Source organism: Cyrtonyx montezumae, unplaced genomic scaffold (genome assembly GCF_038088225.1).
Source record: "Cyrtonyx montezumae isolate F1298 unplaced genomic scaffold, pur_monq_1.0 scaffold_2, whole genome shotgun sequence".
In the NCBI taxonomy this organism is placed as follows: Eukaryota; Metazoa; Chordata; class Aves; order Galliformes; family Odontophoridae; genus Cyrtonyx; species Cyrtonyx montezumae.
Window position 1 is genome coordinate 17,852,566 of NW_027071936.1, and position 14,847 is coordinate 17,867,412.

The window sequence follows — 14,847 nt, forward strand, 5'->3', positions numbered from 1 at the left end:
AAGTATCCAAAGTTCCGTTAAATATTTAGTGCCAGCTAGAGCTAATATTTGTTCTAGTTCTAAGCAGTTAGATGTTTATTATATACAGAACGCTTGGGTAGAAAATGGATATTATACAAAGGTGACTGAAGGCATTTCACGGCCAGAATAGTTTGTTTGTACAGCAGTATGACAGCTGCCCACGAGCAGAGGCTCGTGCCCTGCTCGGAAGGGAACGCTCCCCGTGGTTCCAGGCAGCGCTACCTGCAGCTGTGCCTGAGCTGCTGCCAGGAGCGGGGTCCCGCAGGGCTGCCCCCTGAGCTGAAGGCAGACCTGTGCAGCATGACCAGGTGCCCGTTTACATCAGGGGAGGGTTTGGTCTGCTGCCTTCAGCATGTTACAGCATGAAAACGGTAGCGGCCCTTTTCAGTGAGCACCATTGGCTGACTTTGGTAACCTGTTTCTTGGCACGAGCAGCGGGATCCCGTAGTGTGCTGAGCTCCTCTCCTGTGCACTAACAAAGCACAGCCTGCCAATTATCTTGCAACTAGAGTCTGTAAATATTAAAAACATAAATATGTTAATAACCATACACATATACACAAAACACAGCAGTAGCAATATTACAGGATGCAGTGCCTACTCTATGTAGCTGCTTTTTGATACAGGTGCAAGGCCAAAATAAATGCTATTTAATAAGGAGCAACCCTTCTTCAAAGGTTGATGGCGGTGAGCCAGAGTTCTGGTCCAGGCTTCAGACAGCTCTGAAGCCAGATCAAATCTCATTAATGGAAGAAAAGCACTATGGGAAAATAATGAATAGCTGTTAATACTTTCAGAGCCACAGATTTCATACTTCTTGTAATTAATTCTCCCTTTTTCACAAGTGCTCTTTGGGTGAGTACTCAGGTTTAACAGGGGATGAAGTTACTACATACAAAACACGATTCAGAGGCAAGGATTAACAGAAGCAACCAGCGCTGACTTAGAGTTCCCAAATTGCAGGAGGAGCTGCTCTTGTTTTTAGTTGAAGTTTCAGCGAGATTGCACTTAGCAGACCACTAAGAAGTTGTCACTCTGTTTTTGCTTCTCATGCAGTTCTGTTTCAAAGCTTGGTAGAATAGCATGAGAAGGGCAGGAGGAGCTGGCTGTGCTACTCCACTCTCTTTGCTAATGCTCTTCAGAGCAGCGTCCTCTTCTCAGTGTTACGTCGTCCAGTCCAACATCCCCAGTTTTTCCTTCCCCTTTCTCCCCTTTGAAAATAACCTGGAAAAACAAAAAGAACAACTGGTGTACAAAAACAAAGTGAAAGAATCTTTGGTTAGGAGCACAACCACATAGCAGTAGAAACACAAATGCATTAGAAAGCTCAGCTAGTCTTTACTGACTCCAGCCTATCTATTGTGCTCAGAATTACAGTTTTTTTTCTGATCCTCTTCTTCTCTTTGGCAGGATCCCCATGGACTGCCAGCAGTTCAGGACTGAGTTAAGGTACAAATTGAGGTGTTGGTTGAAGCTCTGCTCCAGGTGCCACTGCCAAGGTAAGAATTTCCACACGTGAGATTCTGTGGTGCTTTCTCTAGCCCTGTGCTGTTTTCATTGCCCCTCACAGCAAATGTGAAATCCTGTCTGTTCTAACAAAAAGTGCTGTCTAACAGAGGAGCCTTCCATTCCTGAAACACCTGAACGCTGACTTCATCCACATGCCAAGCATAGTTGGAACTAGAAACACCCATCCTGTATTTTGCTATGACTTTGCAGGAGCTAGAACTAGTCCTCAAAAAACAGTGGTGAAAAACACAAAGCTAATTCATTAGGAAGCGTGGTAAAGTAGTCCAGCCTTCATTTATTTCTCCTTAAGCTTCCACCAGGCACCCCAAAAGCACTAGTGGTCGGTTGCTGTTGTTTTTTAAATAGGTAGAAATGAAGTGTCGCTATTTCCTGTTTTTCTCTGCAGCTGGGCCCTTCCCTGCTTACCTCGAGTTTGCTCTCATTCCCTGATCCTCAAGATGGATGACACAAGGGTGCAAAGGGAACTGTTGCTCTTGTTTAAAAGAGAGGGTCTCTATATAAATCATTTTCATTTTTCTAAGTAAATGTGTTAATAATACGCACTTATATTAAGAGCTGCTCTTAAAAAGAGACCTTAGAAAGTACCCTTACCTCTGCAGATCAGGGTGTTAAACTTAGACAGTTCTTGTATTTTTTTGCGAAGTATATTGTTGTTCCCCTGCTACAAATGTCTGCATTCTCAGGCTGGCATTCATTTACAGCCAGCAGAACACTGGGCATCGTTTTGATTGCTGCTGAAGCGAGATTTTCAGAAAGTTACCTGTAGTCATTTCAGCCTTAATTTTAGCACCATTATAACGTGTGTGCTGTAGCCTGCCCCACCCTTAAAGCTTCCATACCCCTTCTTCTGATCTGAAATAGAAACTGCCTTCAGAGAAAGCAGAAGTTGAAGAAGTTGCTGAGCTGCTGATTCATCACTCCAACCAGCCAGTGCTTCTAAGCTCTCCAGGTACTAAAAGATGCTGCTTTTGATCACATTAACCAGTTCTGTGTTACTGACATACTCAGATTTACCTCCTTTTCCAGATCAGCAGCAGTTCAGCTGAAGAGCATAAAACTGTGGGCGACTGCACAGGTAAGCAGTGCACTGTCAAACTGAATTTGCACCACCCTTGCCCTGTCTCAGCAGTCACTGATCCACAGGGGATGACTTTTCCTATTTCACTGGTGCTGTTTTTGTTGAAAAGCATTTTTCATGAGCCATCCTGACACAGGCTACCTGGAAATCCCCTGGCAGTATGCTGCTGTCCTTCTAGTTCCTCTCACCTGTGTAAGTAGTAATAACAAAGTACAAGGCCAGACGAGGCCGCTCAGTACAGGCTACTGCAGAGGTGTCCGTCTGTCTATGGCTGTGAGTGCTACGAGTTGCTCGGTTTCGGTTTGCCGTGTGTTGGTTGCTCATTTGTTTTTTTTCCACAGAACTAATTACAATTGTGATTCCAGTGTCAAGGATAAATACAGAAGTAAGAAAGAGTCTGAAAGTGGACCCGGAAAAATAATCAAGTGCTACATGACCTAACATCTTCAGATTTTCATGGGGGAAAAAGAAAAGCACAGGCCATGCAGTTGTACTCACGCTCTTGATGCCCGGTCCTCGCAGAGTTATGTGTGTCTGCCTCCAGCCGTGCCCACCGTTCCTTCCCCACACAGCCGGTCCGTGTGCACCACTTCTCCGCACGAAGGCTTGGAGGGCACCCGAGTGCAGCCCAGGCACCTTGTGTCTGAATGACAGGCACAAGTCCCCAGCCTGAGACACATGGCCCAGCGGCAGAATAAGATGTGCAGCTTTTTCCTCTGTGCCTTTTGCTTCAGAGATTGTAAGATATTGTCCCCCTGCAAAAGAAAAAGTGATTCCTTCATTACAGCTCTGCTTTTTGCAGTTCCAGGACCAAATGTGTAAGCGCCGTGGAAGAAACACAACAGGGCTCCACAAGGTCAGCGAGTCTTCAGTAGAGCGTCTTAGAGCTGGAACGTGCACCTCCCTCCCACAAGGTAAGATTTGCAGTGCTGGTCCTCTGTCTACACTGTATACCACATTAGGTCCTTCCTATCACTGCTTTTTACAAAACAAATCATGTATCTTTCGAAAATGAAGTTCATTTATCTGTTCATTTAAGACATGTGGGTTTTAAATTCCCATAGAACTGCCAGCCACCTGTAGATTTATGTATATCATAAGCTGCTGGTTTTGCCATTACATGAAGGCCTGCATAAGTGTTCCAATACAACTGACCCATAGTTCTGTTCCTTTTTTGTTTCTTGGGGCATGTCTTTACACATTAAGTCTCAAAGGGTTTCCATTAGCAAACATAAACAGCCTTTTTATTTAAAGACAATTTAAACTCCTAAGATATGGAAAGCTACACAGAGCTGTGACTTTGAAAAGGCTGACAGCCTGATACATTCACTGACGTCTTTTCTAACAATACTGAGTTGCTACTGAACCTAAGCACTTCATTTAAAATGAGAAAGTGTGAGTGGCTTCATAAAAACACTGTCAAGGGTGTGGAAAAGTAGAGGATATCACAGGAAAGTAAAGTTAGAAGGAGAAGAAGAGAAAAGGAAGGGAAGGAACGTAAGAGAAGAGGAGAGAAAGAAGTGGGAACTTGAAAACAACAGAAAAGAGAATAAGAAAAAAAAGAAAAGAGAAGGAAGAGAATAAAGTAGAATAAGAAGGTAGCAAGAGAAAGGGAGACTGAAGATAGTAAAGTAAACAGTGAGTGAGAGAGAGGGAGGGGAGAGACGGAAAAGGAGCGAGAAAAGGAGCGACAAAAGGGAGCGAAAAAAGAGAAAAGCGAGAAAAAAAGAGAGCGAGAAAAGGGAGCAAAAAAAGAGAAAAGGGAGCGAGAAAAAAAGAGAAAAGAGAAAAAGGAGCAAGAAAATGGAGCGAGAAAAGAGAAAAGGGAGCGAGAAAAGAAAAGAAAAAAGGGAGCGAGAAAAAAAGAAAAAAGGGAGCGAGAAAAGGGAGCGAAAAAAGAAAAAAAGAGAAAAGAGAAAAGGGAGCGAGAAAAAAGAAAAAGAGAAAAGGGAGCGAACAAAGAGAAAAGGGAGCGAGAAAAGAAAAAAGAAAAAAGGGAGCGAGAAAAGAAAAAAGAAAAAAGGGAGCGAGAAAAGAAAAGAGAAAAGGGAGCGAAAAAAGAAAAGCGAGAAAAAAAAGAGAGCAAGAAAAGGGAGCGAAAAAAGAGAAAAGGGAGCGAGAAAAAGAAAAAAGAGAAAAGGGAGCAAGAAAATGGAGCAAGAAAAGAGAAAAGGGAGCGAGAAAAGAAAAGAAAAAAAAGGGAGTGAGAAAATAGAAAAGGGAGCGAGAAAAGAAAAAGAGAAATGAAAGAGAAAAGGGAGAAAAGGGAGCAAGAAAAGAAAAAGAGAATAGAGAAAAGGGAGGGAAAAAAAGAAAAGAGAAAAGGGAGTGAGAAAAAGGAGCGAGAAAACAAAAAAACAGGGAAAAGGGAGCGAGAAAAGGGAAGACAAAAGACAAAAGGGAAAAGGAAAAGACAAAAGAGAAAAGGGAGCGAGAAAAGAGAAAAGAAAAGGGAGCGAGAAAAAAAAAGAAAAAGAGAAAAGGGAGCGAGAAAAGAGAAAAGGGAGCAAGAAAAGAGAAAGAAAAGAGAAAAGGAGCGACAAAAGGGAGCGAAAAAAGAAAAAAAAGAGAAAAGGGAGCGAGAAAAGGGAAAAGAGAAAAGGGAGCGAGAAAAGAAAAGAAAAAGAGAAAAGGGAGCGAGAAAAAAGATAAGGGAGCGAGAAAAGAAAAGAGCGAGAAAAGAAAAAAAAGAGGAAAGGGAGCGAGAAAAGAGAAAATCGAGCGAAAAAAAAGAAAAGGGAGCGAGAAAAGAAAAGAAAAAGAGAAAAGGGAGTGAGAAAAGGGAGCGAGAAAAAAAAGGAAAAGAGAAAAGGGAGCGAGAAAAGAAAAAAGAACAGAGAAAAGGGAGCGAGAAAAAAAAGGAAAAGAGAAAAGGGAGCGATAAAAGAGAAAAGAGAAAAGGGAGCAAGAAAAGGGAGTGAGAAAAAGAAAAAAGAAAAAGAGAAATGGGAGCCAGAAAAGAAAAAAAAAGAGAAAAGGGAGCGAGAAAAGAAAAAGGAAAGAAAAAGAGAAAAGGGAGCAAGAAAAGACAAAAAGGGAGCGAGAAAAGAGAGCGAAAAAAGAGAAAAGGGAGCGAGAAAAGAGAAAGAAAAGAGAAAAGGAGCGAGAAAACAGAGCGAAAAAAGAGAAAAGGGAGCGAGAAAAGAAAAAAGAAAAAAGTGAGCGAGAAAAGAAAAGAGAAAAGGGAGCGAGAAAACAGAAAGAGAAAAGAGAAAAGGGAGCAAGAAAAGAAAAAAAAAGGGAGTGAGAAAAGAAAAAGGAAAAGAGAAAAGGGAGCGAGAAAAGAAAAAAAGAGAAAAGGGAGCAAGAAAAGAAAAGAGAGCGAGAAAAGAAAAAGAGAAAAGGGAGCGAGAAAAGAGAAAATGGAGAAAAGGGAGCGAGAAAAGAAAAGAGAGCGAGAAAAGGGAGCGAGAAAACAAAAAAACAGGGAAAAGAGCGGGAAAAGGGAAAAGGGAAAAGACAAAAGGGAAAAGGGGAAAGGGAAAGGGGAAAAGGGAGCGAGAAAAGGGAAAAGGGAGCGAGAAAAGAGAAGAGAAAAGGGTAAAGGGAAAAGACAAAAGAGAAAAGGGAAAAGAGAAAAGGGAGCAAGAAAAGAGAGAAAAAAGAAAAAAGGCAGCGAGAAAAGGGAGCGAGAAAAAAGAGAAAAAGGAGCAAGAAAAGAGAGCGAAAAAAGAGAAAAGGGAGCGAGAAAAGAAAAAAGAAAAAAGTGAGCGAGAAAAGAAAAGAGAAAAGGGAGCGAGAAAACAGAAAGAGAAAAGAGAAAAGGGAGCAAGAAAAGAAAAAAAGGGAGCGAGAAAAGAAAAAGGAAAAGAGAAAAGGGAGCGAGAAAAGAAAAAGGAAAAGAGAAAAGGGAGCGAGAAAAGAAAAAGGAAAAGAGAAAAGGGAGCGAGAAAAGAAAAAGGAAAAGAGAAAAGGGAGCGAGAAAAGAAAAAAAGAGAAAAGGGAGCGAGAAAAGAAAAGAGAGCGAGAAAAGAAAAGAGAGCGAGAAAAGAAAAAGAGAAAAGAAAAGGGAGCGAGAAAAGAGAAAATGGAGAAAAGGGAGCGAGAAAAGAAAAGAGAAAAGGGAGCGAGAAAAGAAAAGAGAAAAGAGAGCGAGAAAAGGGAGCGAGAAAAGAAAAAGAGAAATGAAAGAGAAAAGAGAAAAGGTGGTGAGAAAAGGGAGAAAAGGGAGTGAGAAAAGAAAAAGAGAATAGAGAAAAGGGAGCGAGAAAACAAAAAAACAGGGAAAAGAGCGAGAAAAGGGAAAAGAGAAAAGAGAAAAGGGAAAAGGGGAAAGGGAAAGGGGAATAGGGAGCGAGCAAAGGGAAAAGGGAAAAGGGAGCGAGAAAAGGGAAAAGGAAAAGGGAGCGAGAAAAGGGAAGAGAAAAGGGTAAAGGGAAAAGACAAAAGAGAAAAGGGAGCGAGAAAAGAGAGCGAGAAAAGAAAAAAGACAGCGAGAAAAGAAAAGGGAGCGAGAAAAAAGAGAAAAGGGAGCGAGAAAAGAAAAAAGGGAAAAGGGAGCAAGAAAAGAGAAAGAAAAGAGAAAAGGAGCGACAAAAGGGAGCGAAAAAAAAAAGAGAAAAGGGAGCAAGAAAAGAAAAAGAAAAAAGGGAGCGAGAAAAGAAAAGAAAAAGAGAAAAGAGAGAAAAGGGAGCAAGAAAAGAAAAGAAAAAGAAAAATGGGAGCGAGAAAAGAAAAGAGCGAGAAAAGAAAAAAAGAGAAAAGGGAGTGAGAAAAAAGATAAGGGAGCGAGAAAAGAAAAGAAAAAGAGAAAAGGGAGTGAGAAAAGGGAGCGAGAAAAGAAAAAAGAACAGAGAAAAGGGAGCGAGAAAAAAAAGGAAAAGAGAAAAGGGAGCGAGAAAAGAGAAAAGAGAAAAGGGAGCGAGAAAAGAAAAGAGAAAAGGGAGCGAGAAAAGAAAAGAGAAAAGGGAGCGAGAAAAGAAAAGAGAAAAGGGAGCGAGAAAAGAAAAGAGAAAAGGGAGCGAGAAAAGAGAAAGAAAAGGGAGCGAGAAAAGAGAAAGAAAAGGGAGCGAGAAAAGAGAAAGAAAAGGGAGCGAGAAAAGAGAAAGAAAAGGGAGCGAGAAAAGAGTAAGAAAAGGGAGCGAGAAAAGAGAAAGAAAAGAGAAAAGGAGCGAGAAAAGAAAACAAAGCGAGAAAAGGGAGTGAGAAAAGAGAAAACGGAGCGAGAAAAGAAACAAGAAAAAAGGGAGCGAGAAAAGAAAAGGGAGCGAGAAAAGAAAAAAAGGGATCGAGAAAAGGGAAAAGAGAAAAGGGAGCGAGAAAAGAAACAAGAAAAAAGGGAGCGAGAAAAAAAAAAAGGATCGAGAAAAGGGAAAAGAAAAGGGAGCGAGAAAAGAAAAGAGAGCAAGAAAAGAAAAGGAGAAAAAAGGCAGCGAGAAAAGAAAAGGGAGCAAGGAAAGATAAGAAAAGAGAAAAGGGAGCGAAAAAGAAAAGAAAAAGAGAAAAGGGAGTGAGAAAAGAAAAAGGAAAAGAGAAAAGGGAGTGAGAAAAGAGAATAGAGAAAAGGGAGGGAGAAAAGGGAGCAAGAAAAGAAAAGAGAGCGAGAAAAGGAAGCGAGAAAAGGGAGCGAGAAAAGAAAAAGGAAAGAAAAAGAGAAAAGAGAAAAGGGAGGAAGAAAAGAAAAGAAAAAGAGAAAAGGGAGTGAACAAAGAGAAAAGGGAGCAAGAAAAGAAAAAAGAAAAAGAGAAAAGGGAGTGAGAAAAGAAAAAAAAGAGAAAAGGGAGCGAGAAACAAAGAGAAAATGGAGTGAGAAAAGGGAGCGAGAAAAGAGAGCAAAAAAAGGGAAAAGAAAAAAGGCAACGAGAAAAGAAAAGGAGCGAGAAAAGAGAAAGAAAAGAGAAAAGGGAGCGAGAAAAGAGAAAGAAAAGAGAAAAGGGAGCGAGAAAAGAGAAAGAAAAGAGAAAAGGGAGCGAGAAAAGAGAAAGAAAAGAGAAAAGGGAGCGAGAAAAGAGAAAGAAAAGAGAAAAGGGAGCGAGAAAAGAGAAAGAAAAGAGAAAAGGGAGCGAGAAAAGAAAGGAAAACGAGAAAAGGGAGTGAGAAAAGAGAAAACGGAGCGAGAAAAGAAACAAGAAAAAAGGGAGCAAGAAAAGAAAAGGGAGCGAGAAAAGAAAAAAAGGGATCGAGAAAAGGGAAAAGAAAAGGGAGCGAGAAAAGAAAAGAGAGCAAGAAAAGAAAAAGAGAAAAAAGGCAGCGAGAAAAGAAAAGGGAGCAAGGAAAGAAAAGAAAAGAGAAAAGGGAGCGAAAAAGAAAAGAAAAAGAGAAAAGGGAGCGAGAAAACAAAAGAGAAAAGGGAGCAGAAAAGAAAAGAGAAAAGGGAGCGAGAAAAGAAAAGAGAAAAGGGAGCGAGAAAAGAAAAAAGGGAGCGAGAAAAGAAAAAAGGGAGCGAGAAAAGAAAAAAGGGAGCGAGAAAAGAAAAAAGGGAGCGAGAAAAGAAAAAAGGGAGCGAGAAAAGAAAAGAGAAAAGGGAGCGAGAAAAGAAAAGAGAAAAGGGAGCGAGAAAAGAAAAGAGAAAAGGGAGCGAGAAAAGAGAAAGAAAAGGGAGCGAGAAAAGAGAAAGAAAAGGGAGCGAGAAAAGAGAAAGAAAAGAGAAAAGGAGCGAGAAAAGAAAAGAGAAAAGGGAGCGAGAAAAGAGAAAGAAAAGAGAAAAGGAGCGAGAAAAGAAAAGAAAGCGAGAAAAGGGAGTGAGAAAAGAGAAAATGGAGCGAGAAAAGAAACAAGAAAAAAGGGAGCGAGAAAAGAAAAGGGAGCAAGAAAAGAAACAAGAAAAAAGGGAGCGAGAAAAGAAAAGGGAGCAAGAAAAGAAACAAGAAAAAAGGGAGCGAGAAAAGAAAAGGGAGCAAGAAAAGAAAAGGGAGCGAGAAAAGAAACAAGAAAAAAGGGAGCGAGAAAAGAAACAAGAGAAAAGGGAGCGAGAAAAGAAAAGGGATCAAGAAAAGGGAAAAGAGAAAAGGGAGCGAGAAAAGAAACAAGAAAAAAGGGAGCGAGAAAAGAAAAGGGAGCAAGAAAAGAAAAGGGAGCGAGAAAAGAAAAGAGAGCAAGAAAAGAAAAAGAGAAAAAAGGCAGCGAGAAAAGAAAAGGGAGCAAGGAAAGATAAGAAAAGAGAAAAGGGAGCGAAAAAGAAAAGAAAAAGAGAAAAGGGAGCGAGAAAAGAAAAAGGAGTGAGAAAAGGGAGTGAGAAAAGAGAATAGAGAAAAGGGAGGGAGAAAAGGGAGCAAGAAAAGAAAAGAGAGCGAGAAAAGGAAGCGAGAAAAGGGAGCGAGAAAAGAAAAGAAAAAGAGAAAAGGGAGTGAACAAAGAGAAAAGGGAGCGAGAAAAGAAAAAAGAAAAAGGGAAAAGGGAGCGAGAAAAGAAAAAGAGAAATGAAAGAGAAAAGAGAAAAGGGAGCGAGAAAAGGGAGCGAAAAAAGAGAAAAGGAAGAAAAGGGAGCGAGAAAAGAAAAAAGAAAAAGAGAAAAGGGAGTGAGAAAAGAAAAAAAGAGAAAATGGAGTGAGAAAAGGGAGCGAGAAAAGAGAGCAAAAAAAGGGAAAAGAAAAAAGGCAACGAGAAAAGAAAAGGAGCGAGAAAAGAAAAAGAAAAAGGAGCAAGAAAAGAGAAAGAGAAAAGGGAGCGAGAAAAGAGAAAGAAAAGAGAAAAGGAGTGACAAAAGGGAGCGAAAAAAGAAAAAGAGAAGAGAAAAGGAGCAACAAAAGGGAGCAAAAAAAGAGAAAAGGGAGCGAAAAAAGAGAAAAGGGATAAAAGGGAGCGAGAAAAGAAAAAAGAGAAAAGGGAGCGAGAAAAGAAAGGGAAAAAAATGCAGCGAGAAAAGAAAAGGGAGCGAGAAAAGAAAAAAGAAAAGAGAAAAGGGAGCGAGAAAAGAAAACGAGAAAAGAAAAAGAAAAGGGAGCGAGAAAAGAAAAGAGAAAAGAAAAAGAAAAGGGAGCGAGAAAAGAAAAGAGAAAAGAGAAAAGGATTGACAAAAGGGAGCGAAAAACGAGAAAACGGAGCAAAAAAAGAGAAAAGGGAGAAAAGAGAGCGAGAAAAGAAAAGAGAGAAAAGGGAGCGAGAAAAGAAAAAAAAGGGACAAGGGAGCGAGAAAAGAAAAAAAAAGGGACAAGGGAGCGAGAAAATACAAAAAAAGGGAAAAGGGAGCGAGAAAAAAAAAGGGAAAAGGGAGCGAGAAAAAAAAAAGGGAAAAGGGAGCGAGAAAAAAAAAAGGGAAAAGGGAGCGAGAAAAGAAAAAAAGGGAAAAGGGTAAAGAAAAGGGAGCGAGAAAAGGGAAAAGGGAAAAGGGTAAAGAAAAGGGAGCGAGAAAAGACAAAAGAGAAAAGGGAGCGAGAAAAAAAAAGAAAAAGAAATAAGGGAGCGAGAAAGAAAAAGAAAAAAAGGGAGCGAGAAAGAAAAGAAAAAGAGAAAAGGGAGCGAGAAAAGAGAAGGAGAAGAGAAAAAGAAAGAGGAAAGGGTGCGGGAGAACAGGAGGAGGGAAAAGGGGGGAAAAGGGGAAAGGGAAAAGGGAGCAAGAAAAGACGAAAGAGAACAGACAGCAGAGGAGGAGAGGGAGAAAAGAGGAGGAGAGGGAGAAAAGAGGAGGAGAGGGAGAAAAGAGGAGGAGAGGGAGAAAAGAGGAGGAGAGGGAGAAAAGAGGAGGAGAGGGAGAAAAGAGGAGGAGAGGGAGAAAAGAGGAGGAGAGGGAGAAAAGAGGAGGAGAGGGAGAAAAGAGGAGGAGAGGGAGAAAAGAGGAGGAGAGGGAGAAAAGAGGAGGAGAGGGAGAAAAGAGGAGGAGAGGGAGAAAAGAGGAGGAGAGGGAGAAAAGAGGAGGAGAGGGAGAAAAGAGGAGGAGAGGGAGAAAAGAGGAGGAGAGGGAGAAAAGAGGAGGAGAGGGAGAAAAGAGGAGGAGAGGGAGAAAAGAGGAGGAGAGGGAGAAAAGAGGAGGAGAGGGAGAAAAGAGGAGGAGAGGGAGAAAAGAGGAGGAGAGGGAGAAAAGAGGAGGAGAGGGAGAAAAGAGGAGGAGAGGGAGAAAAGAGGAGGAGAGGGAGAAAAGAGGAGGAGAGGGAGAAAAGAGGAGGAGAGGGAGAAAAGAGGAGGAGAGGGAGAAAAGAGGAGGAGAGGGAGAAAAGAGGAGGAGAGGGAGAAAAGAGGAGGAGAGGGAGAAAAGAGGAGGAGAGGGAGAAAAGAGGAGGAGAGGGAGAAAAGAGGAGGAGAGGGAGAAAAGAGGAGGAGAGGGAGAAAAGAGGAGGAGAGGGAGAAAAGAGGAGGAGAGGGAGAAAAGAGGAGGAGAGGGAGAAAAGAGGAGGAGAGGGAGAAAAGAGGAGGAGAGGGAGAAAAGAGGAGGAGAGGGAGAAAAGAGGAGGAGAGGGAGAAAAGAGGAGGAGAGGGAGAAAAGAGGAGGAGAGGGAGAAAAGAGGAGGAGAGGGAGAAAAGAGGAGGAGAGGGAGAAAAGAGGAGGAGAGGGAGAAAAGAGGAGGAGAGGGAGAAAAGAGAACTGAGAATGGGAGCGATAGAAGGAGGAAGAGGACAGAAAGGACAGAGAGGGAGAAAAGAGAACAGGTGCGATAAGAGAGGAAGGAGGGGGAGGAGAAAAGTAGAAAAGAGACAGGGAGGAAAGGAGAAAAGAGAGGCAAACAAAAAGAGAGAAAAGGCAAGAGAAAATAGGAGAGCGAAATGGAGTGCGAAAAGAGAGGAGAGAGAGTGAAAAGAGAGAAAAAGATCTTGCTCTAATCCTAAAAACCACTACATAAATAAGAGCAGACTTACCTTAAGAGCTTTTGATAAATTGCCTTTCAGGCTTCCCAAGTGAAACCTAGGATGTAGAAACGCTGACTTTCTTTTTATTATTATTATTAAATGTTGCAGACAGTTAAAAGGTTCCATCTGAAAGCCACAATTACTTCCCCCTAAAGCTGTGAGATCCAATGACAGTGTACCAGGGAAGCAAAGGAGTGCTGGACTCTTCTCCAGTTCTCTACTTCTCCATCAGATTTCAAGTTTCTTCGTTTTCAGTGAGATTTAATTAAGCAAAGTATAAACATTGCTGTCTTAGGCCTCAGGTCTGCATTGGAGCATAAAGCGGGTTACATCTGCCCAAGTATGTGTTAAAGCTTGTTTGGCTTTTATTTGTGGGAGTGCATTGCTTTTGTTTCAGTCAACAACTGCTAAAATGAGAGACTTTAAATAACTGAACTTTTTTGTTGTCCATACAGTTACATTGCTAGGAAAGAACTGACCTGACTCATTACCTGTATCTGTTTCAGATAGTTACGGTGACTGAATCCAATCAATGGGAAACTGACATAGGTAGGCACAAAGCCAGCCTATCTCTAGGCATGCCCCTACAGGTGAAGGTCCCCTCAAAGCAGCATTTTCTGCATGCAAGATAAGCCTGTACAGCTTCAGCATGGCACCTTTAAAAATGCCAATAAATATCAAACTTTGAAAGGTGAAAGCAAACACTCAGGCACAAGCTGTGAAAATAAATCCCTGAAATGAGGTATTCCAGCCAGCAGGGAGCAGGGGCGTGACTTCAGGGGTCTGGTTTTAACAGGTTGTGTCAACAGTAGCAGAGCATACACAGGAAACTGAAAGCTGAGATTGTCCCTGACTGGAAAGCAATGGGAGAGAAAAAAGCTCTAAAAAGGAAAAATGAAAAAGCTAGTTCAAAATCCTCTGGAACTTGCTGCATATTAACAACGATTTTTTTAAGTAGAGATAACTAAGAGCCTGAAAATAGGTGCTGGGGGCACATGCTGCGGTGGCACACGTAAGCACAGACATCTCAGACAAGGTGGTATGTAAGCAACAGGGCTCTCAGTGCCCTCACCTCCCCTCTACGTTTTACCACCTACAGCATTTTACCACCTTACAGCACTTTCCATCCGCTCGCACGCTGTGATCACTGAGCACTTTGAAGGCTGCTCTTCCTCCTGTGGCTGTGAGGTAATCCCGTGGTTACAGCAGCCAGAGTTGCGTGTCTAATCCCCAGGGCTGTGGCTGCCAGCCTTCTCCTGCTCTGCATGAGACTACAGCATGCTGTCCTTCACGTTTCCTACCCCAGCTTCCCTGCTCTCAGAAATGGCTGCACAGCAGCAGCCTGACTTCCCTTCCTTCCAGTTACTCAATGGTTTTCCTATACACCGGTCTCCATAACTTAGCGCTGAATTTCATAAAGTGAAAGTGATTACACTAAAACAAGAGCACTTAGGTGACAGTAGAACACACTATTTACAGCACTTTCTCTAGTTTCACTAGTAACATGGAAATCATTACGTTTGCATGGTTGGCTGAAAAATAGGCTTTGTTTCTCCATCAGTAAAAGTTATTCTCTAGTCCACATTTTTATCCTTTCAGATTCTTTTAAGACAGATTATGTTTTACTGAACATACTTATTCCTCTTTGGGAGCCATTTCTCTTGAAAAAACAGTAGCTAAGATAAAAACACGGATGACCTTTCATGTTGGAATCCTCAGTTTTGATTTTATACATGGAAGAGGTGTGGGTGTGAAATAAATACACAGCACAACTAATGCGATACAGAAGCTGTGTAAATCCATCATAATGCAACAACTGTCATCCACCTCAAGGCCGGGGAGTTGTTCAGCTACAGGGTAGGATCATACACATGTGTCTTACCTGATGCATCTCTGACTGGCTCCCAGTGCAAACCCTCGTCCTTGTCCTTGATCCATCCGCACAGGCCGCTCTCAAAATTACAGCTGTGTAGCAGTGTGCCTGGGCAGAACAGCCAGAAGGCAAAAGGGAGCGATTTAAGTCTTTTGGTTGGGGATCTAAAGCACTCGTGGCTGATGCAGGCACAGAAATAGGAAAATAAAGTGCAGCAGAAGGAGCACTAGAAAAAGAACGTACAAAATTCTAAAACTAAAAGGGTTGCAATTATTCTCACTGACGAGTCATGCTATTTTTGTGCTTGATCTGTTAAAAGGAACTTGAAGGTTCATTTAGGTAGTGCTAGTTTTTTATTTTATAAAGCAAAGCCTAAATAGGAAGCGTAAGATACTGGAGTCCTGTAAGTCCTATACAAGCACAAGAAATCTCAAACAATCCTAAACCCCGGACCCCAAAAAGGAGATGCAATCATTACCTGGGTCGTCATTTGCTTCAAATTCATCAGCAGTGATCCCTCTTTCAATTTCGAGTATTTCAAACAGGTTATTGCTCACTCCAGGCTGGCGTGGAACTGTGAGAAAAGTAGGTTTTCAGAAATGAATGAGATAAAGACAGTGACCCA

General features: G+C 41.8%; 1 protein-coding gene across 2 annotated transcripts in view; it reads right to left on the reverse strand.

Moving 5' to 3' along the window:
* Positions 1–323: 323 nt before the first annotated feature.
* Positions 324–14,847, reverse strand: part of NPNT (nephronectin) — a 48,469-nt gene continuing 33,945 nt past the window's right edge. For both annotated transcript variants that reach the window (XM_065736507.1, XM_065736506.1), the window contains 4 exons: positions 14,701–14,796; positions 14,232–14,330; positions 3,128–3,384; positions 324–1,245 (listed from right to left, as the gene is read on the reverse strand). In XM_065736507.1, coding sequence (XP_065592579.1) covers positions 1,150–1,245; positions 3,128–3,384; positions 14,232–14,330; positions 14,701–14,796 — 548 coding nt within the window. In that variant the 3' untranslated portion in view covers positions 324–1,149. The remainder of the gene's footprint in view (positions 1,246–3,127; positions 3,385–14,231; positions 14,331–14,700; positions 14,797–14,847) is intronic.